The sequence below is a fragment of the Chroicocephalus ridibundus genome, chromosome 7, assembly GCF_963924245.1.
Source record: "Chroicocephalus ridibundus chromosome 7, bChrRid1.1, whole genome shotgun sequence".
NCBI classification, from domain to species: domain Eukaryota; kingdom Metazoa; phylum Chordata; class Aves; order Charadriiformes; family Laridae; genus Chroicocephalus; species Chroicocephalus ridibundus.
In genome coordinates this window covers 58,900,767-58,923,996 of record NC_086290.1, presented here as the reverse complement: position 1 = coordinate 58,923,996, position 23,230 = coordinate 58,900,767, and the positions used below count along the sequence as shown (strand labels likewise).

The following is a 23,230-nucleotide window of genomic DNA, read 5'->3' as shown; positions in this document are numbered from 1 at the left end:
GCTGCCATCGCGTGCTGGGGCCGTGTCCCAGCTGACAGCAAGCTGGTGGTAAGGTGGAGATCTGGACTGCGGTCAGGTTTGTCTGTAAATACAACGTATTTCAGGTGGCACCCGACCACCAGCAGTTTCATCTCAGTGTGCCATCTGTGAATGCCAGAACTGGCTTTTAGGGCGACGGAAGAGACAGCCAGGAATTACAGGACAGTCCTCCCTATGTGAAGCAACAAGAATTTTTATAGCTTCTTTTAATTCAACCACTTGTCTCTGTGCCTTCCCATCCCCATAGCACAACTCGGCGTCGCACAGGGACGAGGCTGACAGCGCTGCTGACGCACGGCATTTGTGCACATTTATCTTTCAGGCACCACTGAGAAAATAATGTCCTCGGGATGTGGTGTAAGAGGAAAGCCTAGAATTACAGCATCCTCTCCCGAGGCTGTCTCCGATACAAAGTCCGCCCACGTTAATAATACAGTTTGCTCCACCACAGGCCATTTACAACTCCTATTTAATGACAGATCTTGCACACAGAAAACAAGGACTGGCCAACACATCAGCCCAAATGAATGGTTAGGAGGGTGTGTGCACGCACAAAAAGCCTCAAAGGGTTAACGCGGCAGCAGGGCAGTTGCTTTGGGCGATTTATTTCCCCTTAGTTTCACTGCCGTGACAGGGAACACTTGTTCCTGTGAGAACAGCAGTCACGCTGTATTTCACGCCACACAAGGGCAACAATCTTCTGCGGTGAGGAAAGCGCTTGGACTAGGAGACTTAGATGATTTCCTATCCCTCGAATCCTGCAAACAGCTGGAAGGCTGCAAGTCCCACTGCCCATCACAAACCTCCACAGGGATGGACATCCATCATTCCTACGCTCCCGGGCAAGGTCTTGGCCTCTGCTGTACTGCTGCGTTCCCCAGGAGAGAAACAGCAATTCCTGGTCTCCTTGTGGGCCACTGGCTGCTGACAGCAGGCACAAAATACTCAGAATACTGTCCTTGAAAATACTACCTTGGTAGAACTACAGAATAGGATCCTTCTTTCTTTGCTGCCTGGTTTGTGATCAGGAATACATCTTGTGATTGCTCTGTACAGCCCATACGGGAGCACTGCTGCACCTCTAAAACCCCAGCAAGCCGGGAGAGCTCTGATGGTTAACTGGGAAGAGAGAGAGCACGGATCCTTTCTTCCAGACACCATCGCAACAGAGCAAGGCTTTGGTCTCAGGCACTGAAATAGCTCAAAGGGAGCTGGTGGCAGCAGCGCCAGTGGTTGTCTCTGCCCAAGGAGAAGGGCTTAGGCTGCAATTCTCCTCGCCGGGGAGCTTCTAAAGGAAATGATTTCTCACCCAGGTGGTTAAAAGCTTTCTGCAGCTTCAGGCTGGCAGTGCAGGGCTGGGGCGGGGGCGTGCAGGGGGGATGCTAAAGAAAAGGACATGATTAGTTTATTCATGAGAATTTTCTGTCATTTGCCAGGAGCCAGAGGTTGCAACACACCGCAGGCAAAAAACACTTTGCGGTGTACAAAGGAGAAAATTATTAAAATTGCATGCTCGGGGGGAGCCCAGAGTCCATTCCACCCGTCGCAGCAGTCCTGCCTGTCTGTCGCAATCTCCCTGCCAGTGCCGCTTCTGCTCTTCCAGCATCGACTCTGGTTTCTGCCACCTGCAAGTTCTAGCAAAACCACAACCCCAGAATCCATCCAAAGGGTATCGGGGCAACACCCCACAGCAATAGAGTCAATCAGCCACTGGGGTATAATCTGGCCCTTAAGTAGTCTTCTTATTACTACATTTCAGTACTGAAGAGCGCATCCCAGTTCGGAGACACAAGGATGGCTGACGGGCAGAATACCTCTACTAAGAGGAATTTTATATTTATTTTTTTAAATCATTTTTTATTTAGACTGACACATAGAGAACAGCCACCTCCTTCCTATCCTTCTTCTGGAGCAACCTGATCTAGCTACAGATGGCAGAGGGGTTGACTACATGACACTTAAAGGTTCCTTCCAATCCAAACTATTCTCTGATTCTTAAGAAAGCGACCACATCTAGGGTGGAATGAGCTCAGCTGCTGAGAAAACCTTCCCCCCCAAGCACGTAAAATTCATTTTCTTAGGCAAAAAACACACAGCAGAGATTTCTCCCAAACAGAGAATGCTCAATCACTGCACTTCTCTGTTTCCATCCCTTCTTTCCCTGGAGAAGGGCAACAGGCCAGCCTCACATTAAGAGCAGCACTCCAGCGACTATCACCCTTTGAGAAGCTCCATTCTTACTAAAGAAAAGGTTAATTGTTCCACATTCATTTGCCAGACTTCAAGAGATGAGTTCCACAATATTAGGGTGGGTTTTTCATCTCTTTAATGCAATTTTTGTATCTCTGGGAAAAAGTCCGAGTTAAAAAGTGCCAAAGGCAAATATTATCTAATTCTTCTAATGGAAAGCTTCTAATGGAAAGCTAAAAGTCACTTTTTGCAACTGCTACAGAGTCAGAAAGGGTCTCAGAACAAAGCCATTGCAAAGCAAAAATGTCTTCAAGCTATAATGGGCTTTAATGAAGTTAAAGAAAACCACTGGGAGGAAACGACCAGAATGCAGAGCAGCCAGGTGTCCGCCTTCCAGACCCGGAAGGGCCCCCTGCGACCTCCTGCTCCGTCCACTGAGCAGTCACAGAAGACATGTGTCCTCCCCCTCTTGAAGAGCCTTTGGTGGATCCCATCTGCCTAAAAGCCATTCTCAAAGAAAAAGATAATCTTTCAGAAAAGCATGGACTGAGAGTAATAAAGACAACTAAAACAGTACCGATCCGTAGAGGACACGAGCAAAGATTTACTCAACCTGAGTCGCCTCAAATTCTCTAACCCAGAATTACTGTTTACGTATTCAAACACCAAACATGATTAGCTGACATCTCCATTACTAAAAAAAAGCCATCTGCCAAGCCAGAAGTACACATCACTGAACCATAACAGCAAATTATTTCTTCTTGTTGTCATTATCTCCTCTTTTCCTGGACCTCTACTACTGCATGCAAACAATTCCTGATGTTTCTGTAAGCTGAGCATTCCTGCTAGAGCCAATGAGATGCTGAGCTCATTCCAGATTTGCTCTTTTGGAGCTATTTATTACATTAACAGATCACAGCACAAATTTTATCTCATAATATCCGGTGTGGATAAATCAGCAGGCAGGGAGGGCGGGCTTTTAAGGATGCACCTTCATTAAAAATAAACAAAAAAAAAAACCAAACAAAAATACCCCAAAAAACCCTAACCAAAACCAACCCCAAAACTACCTCAAGAGAGGAGTTGTTATGAGGAGGTGATGCTAACAGTTTGTATGGCACAGGTACGCTGAAATCTCAACCCGCGTGGGCCCCACTGAGGTAGGCAGAGTATTAAGCGGACAGACCCTGCCTCGGTGATCTTACAGCCAGGAGAGGAGAGGGGTTAAACAACTAAGTCCAGAGAACGCCATTCCACTGCCTGGCTGCTTCAGAAAGAACAGAGCCAAGCTCAGCGTAGATTTTATAGCCAGACAAGCAACAAACCTTTGGAGCAGCTGTCAGCTCCTGCTGTGACACAGAATGCAATGCACATTTTGGGGGCAATTTGAGAATATAAAACTTTCTCATTTCTTACAGCTAGGTCTACAAGCCCTCGTGTTCACACTAGATTTACTAAGTGTCATATCCAGTGGGCTCACGCAGAACCCATCTTCACTTTTTCTCCTCTGAAAATAAACAAAATTGTTTTAAATTTTATTTAAATAAAGTGAAAATGATTGGACAACCCGACAGTGTTTTAGTGTGCAAGTGCATTGCTAGCTTCAAAAGCATATTTGCAATGCCAGAGATGCCTGACATTTGGCCATAACAGATCCTGAAGTCCTCAGAGCAGGTTGTGCCACATGAAGTTCTGGCTCAGAAGACGTGTGGCCCATCACAGCCGCTCGGTGCTCCCCAGCCACCTCGGGGAGGCCGTGGGGCTGCAGAGAGCAAAGGAATCAACCCCATGAGCTTGAAGTGGAGCCTGCCCGAGGGTTGCTGCTATCACCAGCAGAAAGACCTGCTCTCTGAGAGCACAAAGGAGATTTGAGAGTGCCTCTGACACCCACTACCCCCTCGCACACCCTCCTGATTCACATCGGCTGCAGAGCCGAGATCTGCCAAAGGCCTGTTATTGACCAGATGGCAAGTCTGTCTGCACGTCCCTGCTACCTCTCGTGGTATTGGAACCAGGTGCCCCAAAAAGGAAACGCTACACGGCTAACTTTAAATGGGAGCCAGATTGCCCAGGATGCGCAAAGCCCAGCCCGCTGCAAGCTCTCATCGCTGTCGGTCGGAGTCACCTTTATCTTTTAGCTCCAGGGATATTACTGGGGATAGTCACGACAGATCTGTGCCCAAATGCTCGGCTCTTCCAATATTTGATAGCACAGTATGTATCATACACACTAAACAAAGCTAAACTCTCTCTTACAGAACTGCAAAACTAAACCCAGTTGTCCCACGTTTCGATATGTTTCTTTGCCTTCTAAACCTCCACGGAAAGCACTGCTCCTTTGCTAGGACACAAATGGTGACAAGCTTGATGGCAAGCTTCCAGTAAGCCATTTTTAGCCCAAGTGTGGCATTTTGGCTTAAAGTCATCAGGTGCTCTATTCTAGATAATGCAAACAACAGGAGAAATCAGATGTGGAGAACCCATCTATCCATAGAGTTGATCACCCCTGAAGTCCTGCCCTTTTGTAAAACTCATTGCAAGTTTCTTTCTGTACAGGAAAGGAGTTAGTGTCATATCCAACATACAGGAACTGGAGCACCAGAAGGGGAGCGACTGGCTAGGAGAGATTCTTGTAAATACTTGCAGAGTATGTATGACCACATGCAACAAGACTGCTTCAAGTTCCTCCAAAGCCCTGATACACACCATTATGGGGAGTATCACTGGATTAGAATATAATAATGGACGATTTTTCTTCTATTTTCCTCCCGTGTTTGAGTTGCTCTCTCTGACCTCATTCTACTGCTCAGGACTTGTCCAATACAAGAAACACTCTGGAATATGTTCTCTTACGTCAATGTGAACAAGAGAGAGACGTCTCCAGAAGACACAGCATCCCAAATAACAGTGAATGCAGCAGTTCAATGCCCTTCCAAGGCCACGCTCTCTCCCACACCTCACCACCAACTCTCTCCTCCTGTTTTGTCCTGAGCCTGACCAGGAACACTTAGGGAGGGGACAAATCCTTGTCCTTTGCCTTTCTAGGGGGGCCCCACGATCAACTCACCAGCACACGATCTCCAAGCCGTAAGTCCTTCTCCCCTTTTTTCACAGACCCACTGTCCGAGAGGTTAGATCCAGACTCGTTCCCCGTCTTCATGGCGCTGTTCAGGACGCTCTCCCGCAGGGGGATGACGCGAGTGGAGAGAGGTGGTGTGGCCGTCCCCGAGTGCAGTGACAAGTTCTGAGCCGTCAGGGAGTCCACGGAGGGGGCGTCGCTCCCCGAGCCCTCGGCCACCGGCTGCCGCGTCAGCTTGGACGGTCGCGTAAAAATCCCCTGCAGCGGCTGGCATTCAAAGTAACGTACTCCACCGACAGAGCCGTCATTCTTACCCACCGGGTCATCCAGAACGACCCCTGCCCACTGGCCCGGAGCAAATTGCGTCTCCCCAAGATACTGGATCACACCTGGCTTCACTCCATTTACCCAGACACGTTCGCCCACCACAAAGTCTCCCAGGAAATCATCGCCCACCTCGGCAACCTTTGAACCCGACTTCTCGGCGCTGGCGGTGGAGGTGGTACCCTGCTTGTGTAAAGGTGAGCCTGTGAATCAAGGGAAAAGAGGTTTTGGTATGAGGAGAGATCCTAAAAGGCAGCTAAAACACCAGGAAAGGGCATTTACACAAAGGAAACATCTGGGACCGTGACCTGGGTTGCGGGTTTACACTAGGTGAAGGTTAAAACCTGAGCGACCCCGTTACTTACACATCTTCCTCGGCAGGAAAGCAATCTGCACAGAAATCCCTGTATGCTGCCCAGTTTCTGCAGGTCTTGCACACAACACAAAAAACAAATCCTACGTCTTCATCCCCCTTTACAATGCCCGCTTACCCCCCGTCCCATCCCAGCACCAAAGGGTATTTTGCCTGGCAGCACTGATGTGAATAAGCTCAGAGAGACAGGAGTGCTGGTAAGTGCTTCAGGAGTAAAAGGAGACCAATGAACTGCTGCTTTGAAGAAAGATACCAAAGTCATCCTTTCATCCAAAACCCAAAAAATATATATATAAAAAAGAAATAAATAAATGAGGTACTGATGTTTTAGTACCTAGCGCTATGAGAACTCCACGTGTCTGGATTCAGGCAAACAGTTCGTCCAAGCATTGAGAGTCCCACCAAGGGCACTAATAGCTCCTGCGGGACCACGCAGCTGCCGTTGCAAATTACTCACTTTTCCCAGCTGCCGGTATGCCCTTTGCTGGAGCAGAACCCAGCAGCAAGCAGACACCTGGGTATGTTCAATACAAACAGCATATCTATAAACAGGAAGCATCTACAACCCCTTCCACGCACAGCCTTCCCGGGGCTGACACGGCGTGCACTGAACTCAACAAAACCTGCAACAAAGAACACTCTTATTCCGGCATCAGCCCATCGAGCTGAAGCCAGAGCTCCAGTGATGCTTCCTTGTGCTGGGAGAAGGAAAACTGCAGGTGATGCCGGAAATTCCCTGTCCCGCTCACACTCTCCAGCACACCCTCGATCGGCCAAACTCTCTGTAACACACAGGGAGGCCCTTAAATATATCACTGGCATCTGAAGGGGAACAAAGACAACTCAAGCTAACGAGTCAGCAGTGACCCCACTCTTGCTGACCCCAGCGTCAAACTCCTATCGCAAACTTCGGGCTTTCAGCCCAGGCCCCAGGGGAGCGAAAGGACATATGGATTTCATTAAAACTCTCTGAAGGCTAAAGCGGGAGGTTAAATAAAGCCCTAAAAGAAACCACACAAGAAATTGGGGAAATAATCTTGCAAAATAAGATCCAGCGAGTCATATAAACTAGACCTTCAGTCATCCTCAGCTCTTGGTAGCACCAAGGTCCCGAGCGTGCTTGAGGTAGGGTGTGTACGCATGAGACCTGGTCCTACATCTCCTGCACTCCATGAAAGCCATCTGGACTCTTCAGCCAAACTTCAAGCTGCAATTTCTGGGTGCCACCAACCAGAAAAGCCTGAAGCACATACAGGAAGAAATTTTTCTTTGCTACCAGACCAGGCCGTCAAAGAAAAAGTCTAAGCAGCTGCAGAGACAAGCCAAACTTGAATGCTTGTCTGAAATGAACTGTGAAACTGGTTCAGCCTCAGCCATCACTATTGCTCAGCCTGCACCATTTCTAGGGCTCTTTCAGAAGTAATGGGACTGACAGATCAGGCTCAGCTCCTAGAAAATCTAAAGAAAACAAAAGCTCTCAAACCAAGATACTTCAAAGCTTCACTAAAGGTCTAATGTCAGGGGAAAGCAAAGAGCACCAGTGCTTCAGTACTAGTATAAAGAATCTACAGTTTCTGCAAAACCATCTGCGTTAAGAGGGACTAATATTGACGCTTTGGTTCTCATTCGACTCCAGAGTCTCCACTTTTGACAAATCTCTACGGCACAATTGCACCAGTTTGTTTGTGGCTCCTGGAAGACAGCAGTACCTCTGCCTGGCCTGAACCTGATCAGCTCTAGGGCAGAGCAGGGGTTGATCGCGATCATACAGACTCCTACGAACAGGCTCACCTCCAGCCTGCTCACTAGGCTTGGGCTGGAGCTGGACTGAGAAAGTTAGCCAAAACGGGCATGTTCGAGGCCCATCCCACGGTGGGCACAGACAGTGCAGTAGCATAAATACCATTCCCAATGGAAAAGGTCAGCAGCCGCCGAGTCCGCAGCACCCCCGGCAAAGCTGAGCCAGCTCCCCGGGAGAAAGGGATGCGCCGCAGTCCTGGAGCTGCCTCCTCTTGGCGCTTAGGCCCTGCTCTGAAAGCTTCCTCAGTCTCACATGTTCTTCATTAACTAATTAGCTTTTTTGGCAAATGCCTGGCTTTCAAGCTTGTCCTACTCTCAGTCTTGTAAAAGACAGTGTCTCCAAAGGAGCTCCACTACGGGTATGGCATTACAACCAAGAACCAGTTTCACCTTAAAAACTGAAAACCAAAGGACGCTTAGAGCTTTTGAGCTTTACACAAGACTTTAAATAAAAAAAAAAAGAAGGGGGGTCAGGGGGAGGAAACAGGGGTCCGTCCCCATGAACCATAAAGACAACCATAAGCAGAAAATAAGGCAACCATTTTAATTTCAATGCTTAATAGCACAAGACAGTAAAGCAGTTCGATTAGGAAACAGCAAGTTACATTTTAAAAAGACTCTTTCCATTTAATAGCAAGAGATGACTATAGGGGTTTATCACCAACAAAGTCTACGATACGTCTATCTCTCTCTTTTCATGGGTACGAGGAAAAAAATAAATTAGAAACACAACTTATATCCTGGTTTCATGCTCAGCAGAGTGCCGTAACACACAGATCTCGTGCCGCTGACATGTTTGCGACAGATATATGCAGTGTGCCAAGCAGAATAGCCGAATTCAACTTTACTGAACAGGGAACTACAAGCACAGAAATTTGGGGGGGGCTCTGCATCTGTATTCACAAGAGATCAAAGGTGTTTTTCTAGTCCTACTGGAGCCTGAGTTTCAGCACACTAGCAGTCTTTATTAGGGCTGTTAGTTCACGATCCAGATGCAGGTTACATTAGCTCTCACAAACACCTCTGCAACGCGGCTGGGGTAAGCAAACCCTTCGGCAGTGAAGCTCAAGCAAAGAAAGGCAGGAAGGCTGCCCAGGGCTGAACAAACAACGCAGCAGGATTTAAAACCACATCTAGACTCTCCGTATTTCACTGCAAGAGCAAATACCTTCAAAAACTGATTTGGACTAGGGGGGGGAAGAACGGTTCATTGGACTCTTGGTGTAACGTTGTGTTCCCCATAGAGTCAAAATTTTAGTAGGACTTTATACACTCGGTTCCTTTTAGGTGCCTGGCTGACAGGCAGGGCTGCCAAACTACAGTAATTATACCATCTCAGGGAAACAGTCTAATTAGAGGCTCCTGAGCAGAGCAGTGCAGTCAGAAGCGTTATTATTCTTCAGCATGAGACAAATTGTTCAAAAGACAGGATTTATGTGAGGAACTGCCAGAAGATTCACCACCTTCTTTATGGCCATGCTGTAGAAACTCATACTTTACATGACCTTCATTATCCACACATACAATAACAACTTAGCCACCAGCTCTCCTACAGTGCAGCTAACAGGCTTTGGTGCAGTAGGTTTTCAGAGAAGCCAAGAGTCCCTATGATCAAGCTAAATCCATTCTTGGCTTCAGGTCTGATGGACCTGAGTGGACTAAGCTGTGATCCTCCCCGTTCGGGAGTCACCAGCCCTCCAGAAGGCCAAAGGTGGTGATGAGCGGCTCGTCTTCAACCCTGTGAGTATCTTAGGATAGCTCAAACCAGAGACGAGATGGTGGCACTGCTCTCCAAGACCTGACATCTGGAGCTACCCACTCCCCAAGCAGTTCTTACAGCTTAGGGAAAGCCACTCAAGTGCCTAGAATTCCTGAGCTTTCTCCAGCTTAAAGGCACCTACAGAGCTGGTCTATATCTGTGTCGTTTGGATTTGCTGTGTCTGGAGAAGAAAAATCTTGTTCTAGTCAGACTCGCCAGTTAAACACCAACAAGTTCTAAGAAGCTCGCTAATAGCAAAGCGAAAGTACAGATCTCAGATACGAAGTTGAGAACACAGCTACGCAAGAGAAACAAACCCAACGAAACGCAGGCTATCCCTACTCCAACCCTGCCGTTACCTGATGATGCCGATCAAGAAGCCACGCGAACTCTTTAAATGTCACTATTACTCAGCCAAATGTCACCTGGAAGCCAGCGATGGGGAAAGTCCTTTCCTCCTGGGTCCAGGAGGATCTCCCTCTGCCGCTCTGTCCCACGCAAACCCTGTTTGCTAGACAGGACTGCGACAGCAGCCCCTCCCTCCCTCCCTCGCGCTGGCACCAGGCTCCAAGACACAACAAGCAGTAAGCAGGATCTCTTCCACTTGGGCTTTCCAACTTTACAACCCTATTGTGTTCATTAGCCGGCTCATTCTTTTCGGTTTAAATGGTCTTCCTGTAGGTCACAGCTTTCAGGGCTGAACAACAATTTATAAATCAAAGTCATACACAGCATCCACTAAACGAACATCTTATCCGAGCCTAAATCTCTGTTTTCCCTTTAGCTTTTGTAAAGCCCATGCACGACGCATTAATAACAACCACGGCAGACTTGGTGCTTAGGGGCCTTTTTGCAAGCTCGTCCCATCAGTTTTAGGGGCCCAGGGTGACAGGGTACCCCACACTGACAGGGCACCGATACTTCAGGAGCCGACCAAATTCTTATGAGCCAAGAGCCGGAGAGGTTAAAGGTTTTACTCGAAGTTTCAGCCTGTTCACATGGCTCTCGTTACCATGTCAATGAAAGCCATGTGTCTGAAATCCCTGGAAGCGCAAGGACTTCTGCAAACAGGATTCGGACTCTTCCGTTTCCAGCTCTTGGAAACGTCTGCTGTAGGAAGGGGCGGAGAGACAGCTTTGTAAGGCTATGGAGCAAGAAACCTCCCTTCAAACAAGCTCTGAAAGTTGAAGCAGGAGGAACAGAGCACTTGCTCTGCAGCATCAGCAGGAACAACCTCTGCAGGACCCCCGATGAGATGCTCAGCCTCATGCTATGTTTAAGTGCCATCCACGTCCGGTGAAACCATGCATCCGCTCACTCCCTCCACATCTTTCGACCTCCCACAGCACTTCAGTTGCTCATTTCTTATCACCGAGCCATTGAAACAAAGGGGGAAGGAAACTTGTTCTGAATGGGAGGAGGGAGAGGAAGAGAAAAATAGTTCAGCCTGAGAAGCGGTGCATAGTGAGTGTTGCCCGTGTGTTTCCTACTCCCTGCAGAACCCTTTTGTAACATTACTGCTCCCGAGCCACATGCCAGGCACCCCAACTGCCAAAGAAATCAGAAATGCAACAGCCTGTGGCGTTGCCATGGGAATCAGGAGACAGGCAGTTAATTGATAAAATGGAGGCACATTAGATTTAAAAGAAAGAGGAAAAAAAGAGGGAAAAAGGAGATATACCAGAGTAGTGTTTCATGCCAGGAAGGGAGGCAGAAGTGAGAAAACACATGAAATTTACAAAAGAGCTTTACAGTGCCCCCAGGAGAGGTCTTTTTCCTTCTCCATTTTAATTTTCAGAGGTTTCTTTTACCCTCAAATCCCACCACATCACCAGACAGCCTTACACACAGCACAGAATTGCCTGTACGGTCCCACTCCGTGGCAATCAATAAGCTTCTCATCCACTAGCCAGCAAGAGAAGCCGTACCAGCCTGGCAGAAGCATCACTGTCACAGGACCTGAAGACACTACATCCTCATCTCACTGGCCCATGCTGTAGGTGTCACTAACCTGTGACAGGGCAGCATGCCTTGCAGCTCGTGAGCATCTCTCGATGTGCAGCCCTGCAACCAAACAAACTAGTCAGAAAACTCCAGTACTAGCTCTGCTGCCTCCCAGTCCGGGCAGGGCTTCAGGACAGTCCCGCGACCAGGGGATCGTAATGCCCATTTGAAGGCAAGAGATTTTGTCAGCTGGAAAACGCCACTGCTGGTCACAGGGGCAGCAGCTAAAAGGAATAACGCATGTTTTTACTGCCACAAGGACTGGGTACGAGCCTAAGATGCATGAGAGCAGCCTGGCTCTCTGCGCGGTTCAGTGCTCAGGTGATGACGCAGGGACATGGTCTCAGCTGGGACATCAGATACGGCCCCTGTTCAGGCTGTACTCAGGGCACCACACACTTGTGGTGGATGATACTTTCCCACTCAACAGACCACCACCCTCCAGTAAGAGTCAGAGATGTAGAATAGCAGTGTGTCGCCTCTACAGCCAAGTACCACCTCCTGGCTCTGTGGTTTTTACCCATTGCTCTTACATTGCAATTATCGTAAGCTTCTCTGGGTCCACAACACCACTTCACCTCCAAGCATAACACTACAGAAATCCACTACATGATGGACAGCAGAGCTGATCAGAGCTTCCCCTGCAGAAAGGGGAATGAAGGACAGTCCAGAGTATCCATTGTCAACGCCTCAGTCCCTGTCAACTACAGCAGATGGTCTACTGGGCAACAGACAGGGAGGAACAACCTGCTGCACCTCCAGGAGCTGCCACCTGCGTGGGCAGGGAGACAGGGCTTCATTTGATAGGACAAAGGCTAATAGTTTTAGACTGAAAGAGGGGAGATTGAGATGAGATCTGAGGAAGAAATTCTTTGGTGTGAGGGCGGTGAGCCCCTGGCCCAGGTTGCCCAGAGAAGCTGTGGCTGCCCCATCCCTGGAGGGGTTCAAGGCCAGGTTGGACGGGGCTTGGAGCAACCTGGGCTGGTGGGAGGTGTCCCTGCCCAGGGCAGGGGGTGGCACTGGGTGGCCTTTAAGGTCCCTTCCAACTCTAACCATTCAATGATTTGGCAGCAGCAGCCGCACAGGCTCGTGGGCTCTCAAATGAGAGAAGGGCTTGGTGACGGTGAGGCCTCACTACATCTATTTCTAGGTTCCCACACAGGGACAGGAGCGTCTCAAAGCAGCTTGGATTACATAAACATGACATTGCTGGCAATCAAGTGAAAGCCAGCCCACTCCCCCGTACCCAAATTCAAATTACGGAGCACAGCAACAAAGCAGCTGTTTTCTGAAAGATTTATCACGGCCCTTTCGAGCTGCAGGATAAGGCAGAAAGAGAGAGAGAAGAGGTGGCTGTGAGAGAAAGTAATGCTTTGCAGGCAATAGCCGAATGCCTGGCAGCACATTCTGGGAGGAAGCAGCCCGAGAGATTTATGGCTGACTTGGAAACAACTGAAAGCTCTGCAAGTTCAAAGCTGAAGAGTTGGTGCTGTAATCACCTACCCCAAGGGACTTAAACGCAATGACTGGCACAGAGAAAAGCTCTGCATCTGGCACCCTGGAAATCTATTGCCCCTGCTGTTCCCTGGAATAAACCCGACAGTGTGATATTAAGATGTTCAGCATCACTGGCTCTGGCTGCTTTGAAGAGAGGAGACATACCTAGAAAGAAACCTGCCATGAGGAGGAAGGAAAAGAGGACAATAAGAAAGCGAACAAGAACTATGAAGCAAAAGCAAATGAAAACCACTGCAAAGTTGCTTTGCACAGAAAGCCAGGAGATGCCCATTGAGGCAGATATTTGTCTTCACAAGGGCAGCTGGGAAGGGCACTGAACCTCAAACAGACGTACTGAACAAAGGCTTTCTTATAAAGGTCTCATTCAGGAGGCTGAGACTGGTACAAAGTCTGCTCTGCCATGGGCGAGACGCGCATTCTTGGTGCCCGCTGGAGACGGGAGGGACAGAGGACCCTGGGGCTTACCAGCTACGCTAGATCCAGTATAATTCTTCAAGGAAACAAACAGCAAAGATATATATTTGTTATGTGTGAGGATTTTAAGTTTTTCAAATAAACAATGGTATTCAACAAAATATGCAAAGCAGATAGGTTTTGGCAGCACAGGGCACTGGGGAGGCGAGCGACTAGTAGAAAAAGCACAAGATTTCTTTCACTGAGGGATAATTAACTTGCAGCATATGGATGGATCTATTCATCTCAAGATTACAGTCTTAATTTTTACATAATTATTATTTTTAAAACCATAAGTATATTCTTGCAGCATTCATGTTTCAATACCCTATTCAACATTTTCCAGTCTGAAAACAGGGCCCATCTCTCACAGCTCTGGAGCAGCATCCTGTTTTCCCAGAAAATAACGAAAACAAAAATCCCACAGTTTGAAGGGTGTTTCAGGTTTGACAAAAAGAAGCACCCATGCCTTTCTCTCCAGCTTGTGCCACCCCCAGTCTCTAGAAATAAGTCACAGACACATTTGAAAAAAATAGTACTACATTAAAGTAACCCCTCGTGCATTACAGAATAATACAGGCTTCGTTCTTTTGTAAATAAATAATAAAATCACTTCAGTTAGAGAATACTACACTTCAAAGCATTATTTACTTTGTTCACCATAGCTTATTCTAACTAGAGGATATATTTTTCCATTTAAACAAAGCCTTAGCTGTAAATATTCAGCGAGTCCTGTCTCACCAGCCCCATATCCAAACTGGGTTACCTTCCCAGACCACTGCAACTACTGAAAGACTTAAGGACAGAAAGGAGCATTAGAAAGCAGCCCGGTACAGTGGTAACCCATGAGACAGCCCCGAGAACGCCAACCAAGGGAGATACACTCACAGGGACGGCTCCTGCCCCGCAGGGTGAGCTTCCTTCCAGCAGCCCAAGCGATACGCCGCGAAACACAGCCTCCCCTCCAGCCACCAGCACGCACTCACACGCCTCCCCGGCTGCATAGCTGTAATCACACCATATGTTCAGCTTCTTTATACATCCAGCACAAAGCTAACTTCTTAGAGTCTTTTCTTTTCAAAGAAGCACGGAAAAAGCTTGGGAACCAGTGGGATCTAAACCTGCCATGGCTGCAAAACCTGGCACATACGTACGTGCACAGTTGTCCGCGGTTTCTTAGGCTGTGGGAATCTGTAAGGCACAAGCGCGGTTTTGGGGCCGCTATTACGGAAGCGAAGACAGCTGCTCTCAGTGAGCTGATCCGATGACAAAAAGAAAGAAAAGGAGGCAGACACAGGTCTTTAATGAGACATTTATAAACGATTTCCCAGGCAGAGCACTGGCACTAGCACAGAGAGAGGAGCAGTCTCAGGACACCTTCTGAACTGGAGAAATTCATCTTGAGTACCAAACATTGTAAAGAGCAGCCAAGCAAAGCATAGTGCTTTCTCTCCACCAGAAAAGCTATCAAGCAGCAGGGTTTTGAAATTTCCCAGCCTTTTTAAGTGTAGGATTTTTGCTCGGGCATCATTCCCACATAAAACCCACTCGGACGGACACTGGTGCCGTTCCTAACCAGCTACGGCACTAACGAGAATCACTGAAAGAGACAAGCAGCCAAGCAGGATGTTGCTCAAGCAGGTGCACATAGAAAGGCCATTGACATATTCACTCAGAAATGATGGAATTAGCTCACTACCAAATAAAACGTAGAAAAGAAGGTACCAAAAAATAGCCTTGGTCCATCAAGAGAGTAATTACTACTTTATGATCAGACTGGAGCCCAAGAGATCAGCAGCTCCAAGAACAACAGTGTGTACCAGGAATGCGATGCAGGAGAAGTTGCTGTGTGCGCGTAACTCCAGATATTTACTGACGGGACATAACCTGAGCAGCCGTGCACAAGCAGAGTGGCTGTACAGCTACCAAGCCAGCGGAAGGCCGGTTAAATGACCAGGACGGAGACGAGCTCATCTCTGACTTTGTCAGAGACTGCCTTTGGGCATAGTACTTACTCCAGCTATAAAACAAGCATTATAGCCCTCTCTTAGATCCTTGCAGCGCTCAGATGATCTGTTACCCCATCCAAGTCAGATGAGCTCTACTGTAGCACAGCATTTTGCCTGGCGTGACAGCTGATAAGCCATGCTGCCCGTCCCTGTGCTCCTGCTGCACTGCAGCTCAGGACCAGCAGCACTTGAGAGGCCCACGTGCCCCCAGCTCAAGCTTCAAGCGTCCTTTAATCCAAACCAGGGGTGCATTTGCACAGCTGGAAGGTGCAAGCTCAGGCTATGAGAGCTCTGGTGACACCAAGGAGGTCTGCCCCATGGGAAGGGCTAGACACATCGCAATAGACCACATCAGTAAGGTCTTCCCTACCCTTTCTCTCGAGTGATAACAACTTCTCATTTCTACCTGCTGAACCTCAGAAACATTTCCTAAGTACAAGCACAAGCTTTTCTCTGAGTTTCCAATGTTACCTTGCTCTGCTTCCCTCTGGCAGGAGTTGGGCTAATCTTCACAGTGATCGCTCTTTGCAAGAGCTCACAGCCTGCAGCTGTGAAAGGTGCTTTCTCATGCCCTGTCTGCAGCTAGTCTTGGCAGAAAGAATACCAAAAATTTAACACCCGAGATGTAATGACAAAGGAGGATGCTTGATTAGCGCCCTATCAGCGTGCTAAGAGAGGCCTGGTTTCAGCGTAACCAGCTATGCTGGCGGACAGCAGAGTTAAACCACTGTTAATTGAAGCACTGGGATGGTGGCAGCAGAAAGGATCGTGCTTTCTGTCTTCTATGGAGGTTTTCCCCTTCTCAGTAGAAACACTACAGCAATACAATTACACCATCCCTCCGAATCATCCATCCGCCTTGCCTGAAAGAGGGACGCGTTAGGGGCCATCTGCAGCATCCCCAGGATCCCAGGGGAACCGTAGGAGAGGTAAAGACCAACATCCCTTAACTGCCAAACCAACTTCTGCACAACCCTAGGGCTGCACTCTGCTGAAACACAGCTTTGACGCATTACTTCATCGGCCATTTATTTTTGCAGCCATACATCCATGCCCAGATCGCGCAGACTATACATCTCCTGCGAAGGTCACACAATAGCCTGATTGTACACAGATCCACGCTATGCAGAATGCAGAGTTTGTTGGGCTGTTTGTTTTGCCTAATCTTATAAAAAGGATATTTGAGAGCAGATTAACACTGAGTCATCTACTTTATTCCAAATACCTGGCTTAAACAGCTAAGTACCCAATTGAAAAGGCAATGAGCTGTACACGAACAGGCACTATTTGCAGAAAATCTAAATCACCTATGTGCAGCGGATGTCTAATGTGAACTACCCCTCTCTCTTTTATCCCTTCCTCAGAACTTCATCAGATGATCAGTTTTAAGCTTTTATCCTCTGAACACACCTGTCCAGGGCAGCAGTCACTGAGTGAGGATGAAGCCTCCAAGCACTTTTTTTTGGGTCAGGATTTTCTTGACATCATGCATTCCCAATTTGAAATTTTTTTGTACAAGGTCTACATCAAGCCTTTCTACTTTCTGACAGGTTTTTTTGAGCAAATACCTCCAAATATAATATTCTGCAATAAGCAATTCTGTGAAATAAATTATACGGCCATACATAAGGCTCCCATCATCTTCGCTGATGTGAATCCTAAACTACTGTAGGGATTTAAGGGTGAAATAAGACAAGCACACCCCGAGTGCAGGGCTCAATGTCCGTGTACCCTCAGCCAAATTACAGATGCACTAGCGCTTACAGACGCAGCACCTCAGTCAATGAAAAGGACTACGGGAAGCGGCGTCAGAGGGGGAAGCTGCTGCTCCTGGTGCCAGGACCGGGAGGGCAAGAGGCCAGAAAAACCTGCTGGCCAGGATAACTCTTCCACTTTCACCTCTGACTCACAGGATGACACAGGGCAAGACCCAGTTAAGTTCTCCAAGTTGTCTTGTGTATTAAAGCATGGAAAATACTCACCTACCTCAGGGCCCCAGGCTTCATAGGTGGTGGTGAAGCATTCGGAGTGTCTAGAACAGAGGTTTCATATGTGCATAGCAGGCACATAATTACAGAAAGTGGGAATGATTTACAGCTCGTGCTTGGTAGGAATTCATAAAGCAGCTTGGGAATACTCCTGGAGCAGCAGCTAACGCCTGCCTAACTGCGCCCTGCGAATGACAGCACTGGCACTGCACTGGATTGCACAAAGCAACTCCTGAATTCTTGGTATAGGCTTGGTTTTTAAGAGGTTCTCGCAAAGTCTGTCTCTGCCTTCCTCTACAACCCCGTAAAATCCCCATGCACAAATATTTCCTTTCTTACAAAGAATTCTGTAAACAAGACTGTGGGAGTAAAGCGCTCTGCCGCATCCTCCAGGCCATCCCCGACCCAGGCACGGCACACACGTTTACTCTGCTGGAAAACAGCACTGCAGGAACAGCCACATTTTGTAGCAGAGAGACCATCAACTGCGTTCTGAATGGAGCTGCTTAAGCCACACAGCCCAGCTTTGACAACTCTTATGATTTTATAATGAGTATTGTCGTACATGACTTTTCCTTACAGACCTCACTATCGCATAAAAAACAATTCCTTTCTTCTAAGGGGATATTAGTTTCTAGCATCTTTATAAAAAAAGTAAGTAAATATCCTACTGAACCCAAAATAAATAGAGAAAAATATCGGTTTTTCCAAGTATTTTAAGGGTTTTGTGCAGACCAGTTCACCCATTCAGCTGCTTGGAAGGAGGATGCTCATGTGCAGGGTCAGTGTATGACAGTTAAATCCAACCAACAGCCAATACTATGTAGCAACAGTCTGATGCCGCTGTAATCCTATGGATTCTCATCCCAAATCCATCCATGCCAAAGGGAATCTTTCCTTTGATTTCGATGAATATTGGCTCAGGCCTCTAATGATTAATCTGCTCTTGCAGGCTTAGTTCAATTGTCTGAAGCAGAACATGCAGGAGCTGACTCTGCCCTCAAGCCGCACCTTTACTCCAATGGGTGTAACTGCAAGCGTACCAATGTTACTGCGGACTTGCACCAGCCCGGCTCAATAGGAGTTGGTTCATTACATTCAAACCACCATAAGCTGACATCTGTGGGAAGCAGATTTTCTTTCCCCGCTGTTCTGCGAGGAGCTACAGACAGAGAGAGCAGGAGGGCGTCTGACCTCCATATGCCTTCAGCGTGTGCTTGCATCTCCTTCTACAGTGAGTGAGCTGAATATTAAGGATTAACTATATCAAATCCTTCTAAGAGCATCTAATGATTAAGACAATTAAAATCAGACTCCTGGTTGTCTCCAGATGCCACCTGTAAAGCTGATTAAATCAAGATTGATTCAATGCCCTCTTATATTGCTCGCAATGCGCCAAACCACCTCTCCTTGGGAGAGGAATGTTGCCAAAGGTCCTTTCCCTCTTCAAGAGGGGAAACAGAAGGGGTGGGGGAACCACCACCCCCAAAAACTCCCTAGAAAACCCAGTACAAAACGTATTTCAGACTGCAGGGTGGCAGACAGAGCGACTCATGAAAGGGACACGCGAGCTGAATACAAGCCCTATGTAAATAGTCAAATGATTGGTCCACAACCACGCCGGAAAGCGTTTGGCCTCTGGATAGGCAGCAGGGACGAGAAGCAAAGGCACAGGGTCTCACGAGAGCACCGTGACCTACGGACAGGGCCCTTCAGTCACCCCGCAGTAATGACTAAATAACACACTCAGCCTCTAACGATCACTCAGCAAAGCTTCTCCGGCGGTTGCCGCAGTTCCCACGCCTCGGCTGCGCTGACCATCAGCCACCGCGGTTCCTCTCCCAGCATCACTTCTCCATTTCAGCTGTACATCAACCCTAAATCAGCAAACCAGCAACTCTCATTTGCAGTTTTTTCCTGGGCAGCCCTTGAAAACACACTCTTGTTTTCTTTCAGATATCCGATAACTTCTTGAACAGATGACTGTGTGTACGTGGATACCCTAAACTGTTACTACTAGTTTCTAGATAATCTGCTGATACCATAGTAATCAGGAGGCGTTTGATCCTCAAACACGCTCCTTGGCACTGCCCAATTCCCCTGGGAACTGACGATGCTGCGCACGCAGACCCGTTAAGATAAAGCAAGACCTAATCAAGCCTCCTCACAGACACCGACGATGCATTTCCAGCAATGATCACTGACGTGACTTGAGGAATATCCTCACGCTTGCAGTGTGGATGTAACTGAGGACAGTGCTCGGATGAGAGCTGACAATACCGAGTGCTGCGTGAGGCCTGAAGCAAAATGGCAAAAAACAAATGTTTGCTAGAAATAATAGCAGCCTCTGGCCTCACGACGTGGGGTCTTTCTCTCAATCCGCCAGTGCACAACACCACAAGTTAATATTTATCAAGAGCCACAAAGCCTTTGAATAGACAAGAATTAGCTCCCTATGTCTGCGGCAGTCAATCAGCTGCTCTGGCCATACAATCCCATTTCTTTTGTTTCAGACAAAACAGTAGTTTAGTGTCTTTCATATTTATTTGGGAATGAGAATTAGTAGATTGATACAAAACCAGGCAGCTTCAGCAATATTTCTTGCAGCTTAATAAAAAAAGCCTGTTAAGACACTGCCAAACCATCAACGATTACTTGAGAATAAGCTACCCAAGTTCTCTCTTATTACTGAGGCATGAATCCCTCATCAAGGACACCTTACCTCCCTCTGGTTTACTGCAAAATAATCCCAGAGGCAACAGAAATTACTTCTTACTGCTACGCATCCAGCCAATTTACCCCAACAAAATCCTGGGAAAATTTAAGGACAAAAAACTGATTTCCAAGTTAATTTACCAAGATGCTGCTGTTAATCCTGTTGCAGATAAATAGAAAAGAATGAAGATTTCCCACCGAGGAAGGTAAGAGCAAGGCACCGATCTTACAGAGCAGCTATGGTGGTGGTGAGATGTACACTCCTCGGGCAGAATTCACGCAGGCATAGCTCACTAATGATGGGGCCTAGATGTACGTGAAGAATCTTTTCTGTATAGAATTGCTGAGTCTCTGAAATTAGAAGCTGCCCTCAGAAGGCAGCTGCATTTCTAGAAAACAAATCAGGAGACAAAGTTAACTCCACCCCCCCCAGAAGACTCAAAACCCAATTCAACCCCGATAAAAAGATTACACCACATGATTTTCACAGGAAGCCTCCTTCAATTGAGCAAAGGGACCTGGGGTATAACCCGTGGAGTCCAGTCTGGTCGACCCTCTGTTGGCCTTTTCTCCGCGTTCTCCGATGCCAGGAGCGACTGATCCCGCTCAGGTTGGAGGGATGGCTCCGATCACGCGTCCCACCTAGTGCAAACTCAGGGACTTCACCAGCAAACCCAACCCAGCAGAACATCACCCCACCTGAATCCAGCCCTCAACAACGTCAAGCTCATCCCTTCAGCACACAGGAACCACGCCCCAGGACGTAACCAGCCCCAGCTGACTAGGAACCAGAAACCAACAGCCACTAACTACCCCAATAACTAGCACAGCTCAGGCTTATAAAACCCTCATTACAACATAGTTAGTTAATTACTCTATGGAGTCATCTAGTGCTCTTTAATGTCCCTGTGAGAGTTCCACTCCACTTTTACTTTCAGTGAACAAGAGAGCCATGCAATGTTTGCAAAGGTGGACATTATGCCAGCAAATATTAATAGCTCCGTGCATTTATTTTTCATCAAAAGTAATGTATGTACACTTCTATGAAAATGTGAAGGCATTCCGAGGCTCCTAGCAATGCTGTGTAGTTTAGCTATGAAAGCATGTTTTTTTGGCAATAAAACTGGGCACTCGCTGAAAAACAGTTCTGATACTCGTAGCCGTGCCTAAATACGATATTCGGGTCCCAGATACTCACACCTGCCCATTCAGAAAGACGGGATCCATCTGTAAAATTCAAGATCTGGGGTGGATTGAGACTGGATGCGTTTCAGTTTCACAGAAAACGTAGCAGGTTGGGGCTTTTTTGCCTGCAGCGCTGAAGTCCCAGTGTTGCCCAGCTCCATCTGCAAATACTAATTTTCATTTTTTTTTCTCGCCCTTCTGCCAGAATCCTTTAATTGAAGGAGAGATTTAAGAACCATAACAAGCACTGCAAACGAACGCCAGAGCCAGCTGACAGCAAAATGCAGTGTGAAAGGCAAGACTTTCTCCTCTAACCAACTTACTCTAATGCTGCTCTGTGCAGACAAAAACCCCTCTGAAATGCGAGCGCTTCCCTTCCCAGCAGCTTTCACCTGTTCCACCAGCTGGGAGGGCTGTGTGGACCCATTCATCACAGCTTCCATTCTCTCTCCATCTTGCAACTCCAGGCAAAAGCAGGCTTTTCCAGGAGGAGAGTGGGAAAGAAACCAAGACATATGAGCTTTGTAAGTAATGAGAAATACAAACGTTGCATTGAGCCCTTTACCAGCAACCCACGCCTTCTGCACAGAAACCTCTCTTGCACACAGGATTGAGAGCAGTAACTTTCCTTACTTGAAGCGCAGGAAATCAGCCAACGGATTTGTGGGAAATCCTCTGCTGAGACAGCTAAAGACGAATTTTCAGTCTGGTTTCAAGGAAAATAGTTACCACAAAGCAACAGAACTTATTTTTTCCATTGTTCCAGCTTTATGGCAGAGAAGGGAGGGGGTATAGTCGATGTGGACACCACTCATTGAGGCTAATGATTTCCAAGAATCCATGTCAGGTGCCAGTCCCCCACTGACTTTCAGTGGAAATGACCATTTCAGCTCTCCTTCACAAAAAACCCAAGCCCACAACAAGCCAACGCACCTACCCCAAAGTAGCCCACAAAATGCCCTTACACCTCATGGGTCTTTGAAAGTGCCAGCTCACATAGGAGACACAATAACGCTCCACTCCTGTTCAAAGAGGACACTCCACGACCTGGTAAGAAACAGGGGCTCTGAATAAGTTTTCAGGAAAAAGAACTTGGATATACTGAGCCAGCTTGTCACACACACTATGATGGTATCATATGTGGTCTCTGTGGAAACCTAAAGCCATGAATCATGAAATTATACACCCAGCATCGCACATCTGCATCAATCCTCTTTTCTGCTACATAAGATGCAAGTTATCAAGAGTACGTGGAAGTGTTTAACGCTTCCATGAGGGTACATCTCCACTGCCTGGGAAAGGAACAGAGATGAGAGACACTTGACTTTCTACAAAAGAATATGAACAGAGTGTAGGGGAAAAGAGAACAAAGAAACCAAAACATCTTTCTGTATTCCAGGCTAAGGCTAAAGCAAAGTACTGCTACTTGTACTTTTGCAGACAAGACTGACTATTTTATGGGAGGGTAGGAGGAAGAAAGTGAAGCCTTCCAAAATTCATTTGCATCTAATGGCTCTCTGACAACTCTCTGGTGCAACTGCAGAACAAGCACCTTCTTTTGACGCCCAGTCTGGAAGATATAACCTAGATGCAGCGTCTTTCTGAGCCAGCCCCAGTCTACCACAGCCAACAGACAGCTCAGAGCCAACAGCCCATACGTTGTTACAGTTTAATTCTGTATTTTATTAGATTTATCATTTTCTTTTGCAACTATATTTCAAGCTTTTGAGCTTTCTGTCTGCCCACAAGGTAGCAAATTCAAGAAGAGCTGCGATGTTGCAGCTCTGCATTTTG

General features: G+C 47.4%; 1 protein-coding gene across 3 annotated transcripts in view; it reads right to left on the bottom strand.

The window, feature by feature from the left end:
* The window catches only part of CLIP2 (CAP-Gly domain containing linker protein 2), an 86,057-nt gene that overhangs the window by 41,709 nt on the left and 21,118 nt on the right, over positions 1-23,230 (bottom strand). For all 3 annotated transcript variants that reach the window (XM_063340623.1, XM_063340624.1, XM_063340622.1), the window contains exon 3: positions 5,297-5,835. In XM_063340623.1, coding sequence (XP_063196693.1) covers positions 5,297-5,835 — 539 coding nt within the window. The remainder of the gene's footprint in view (positions 1-5,296; positions 5,836-23,230) is intronic.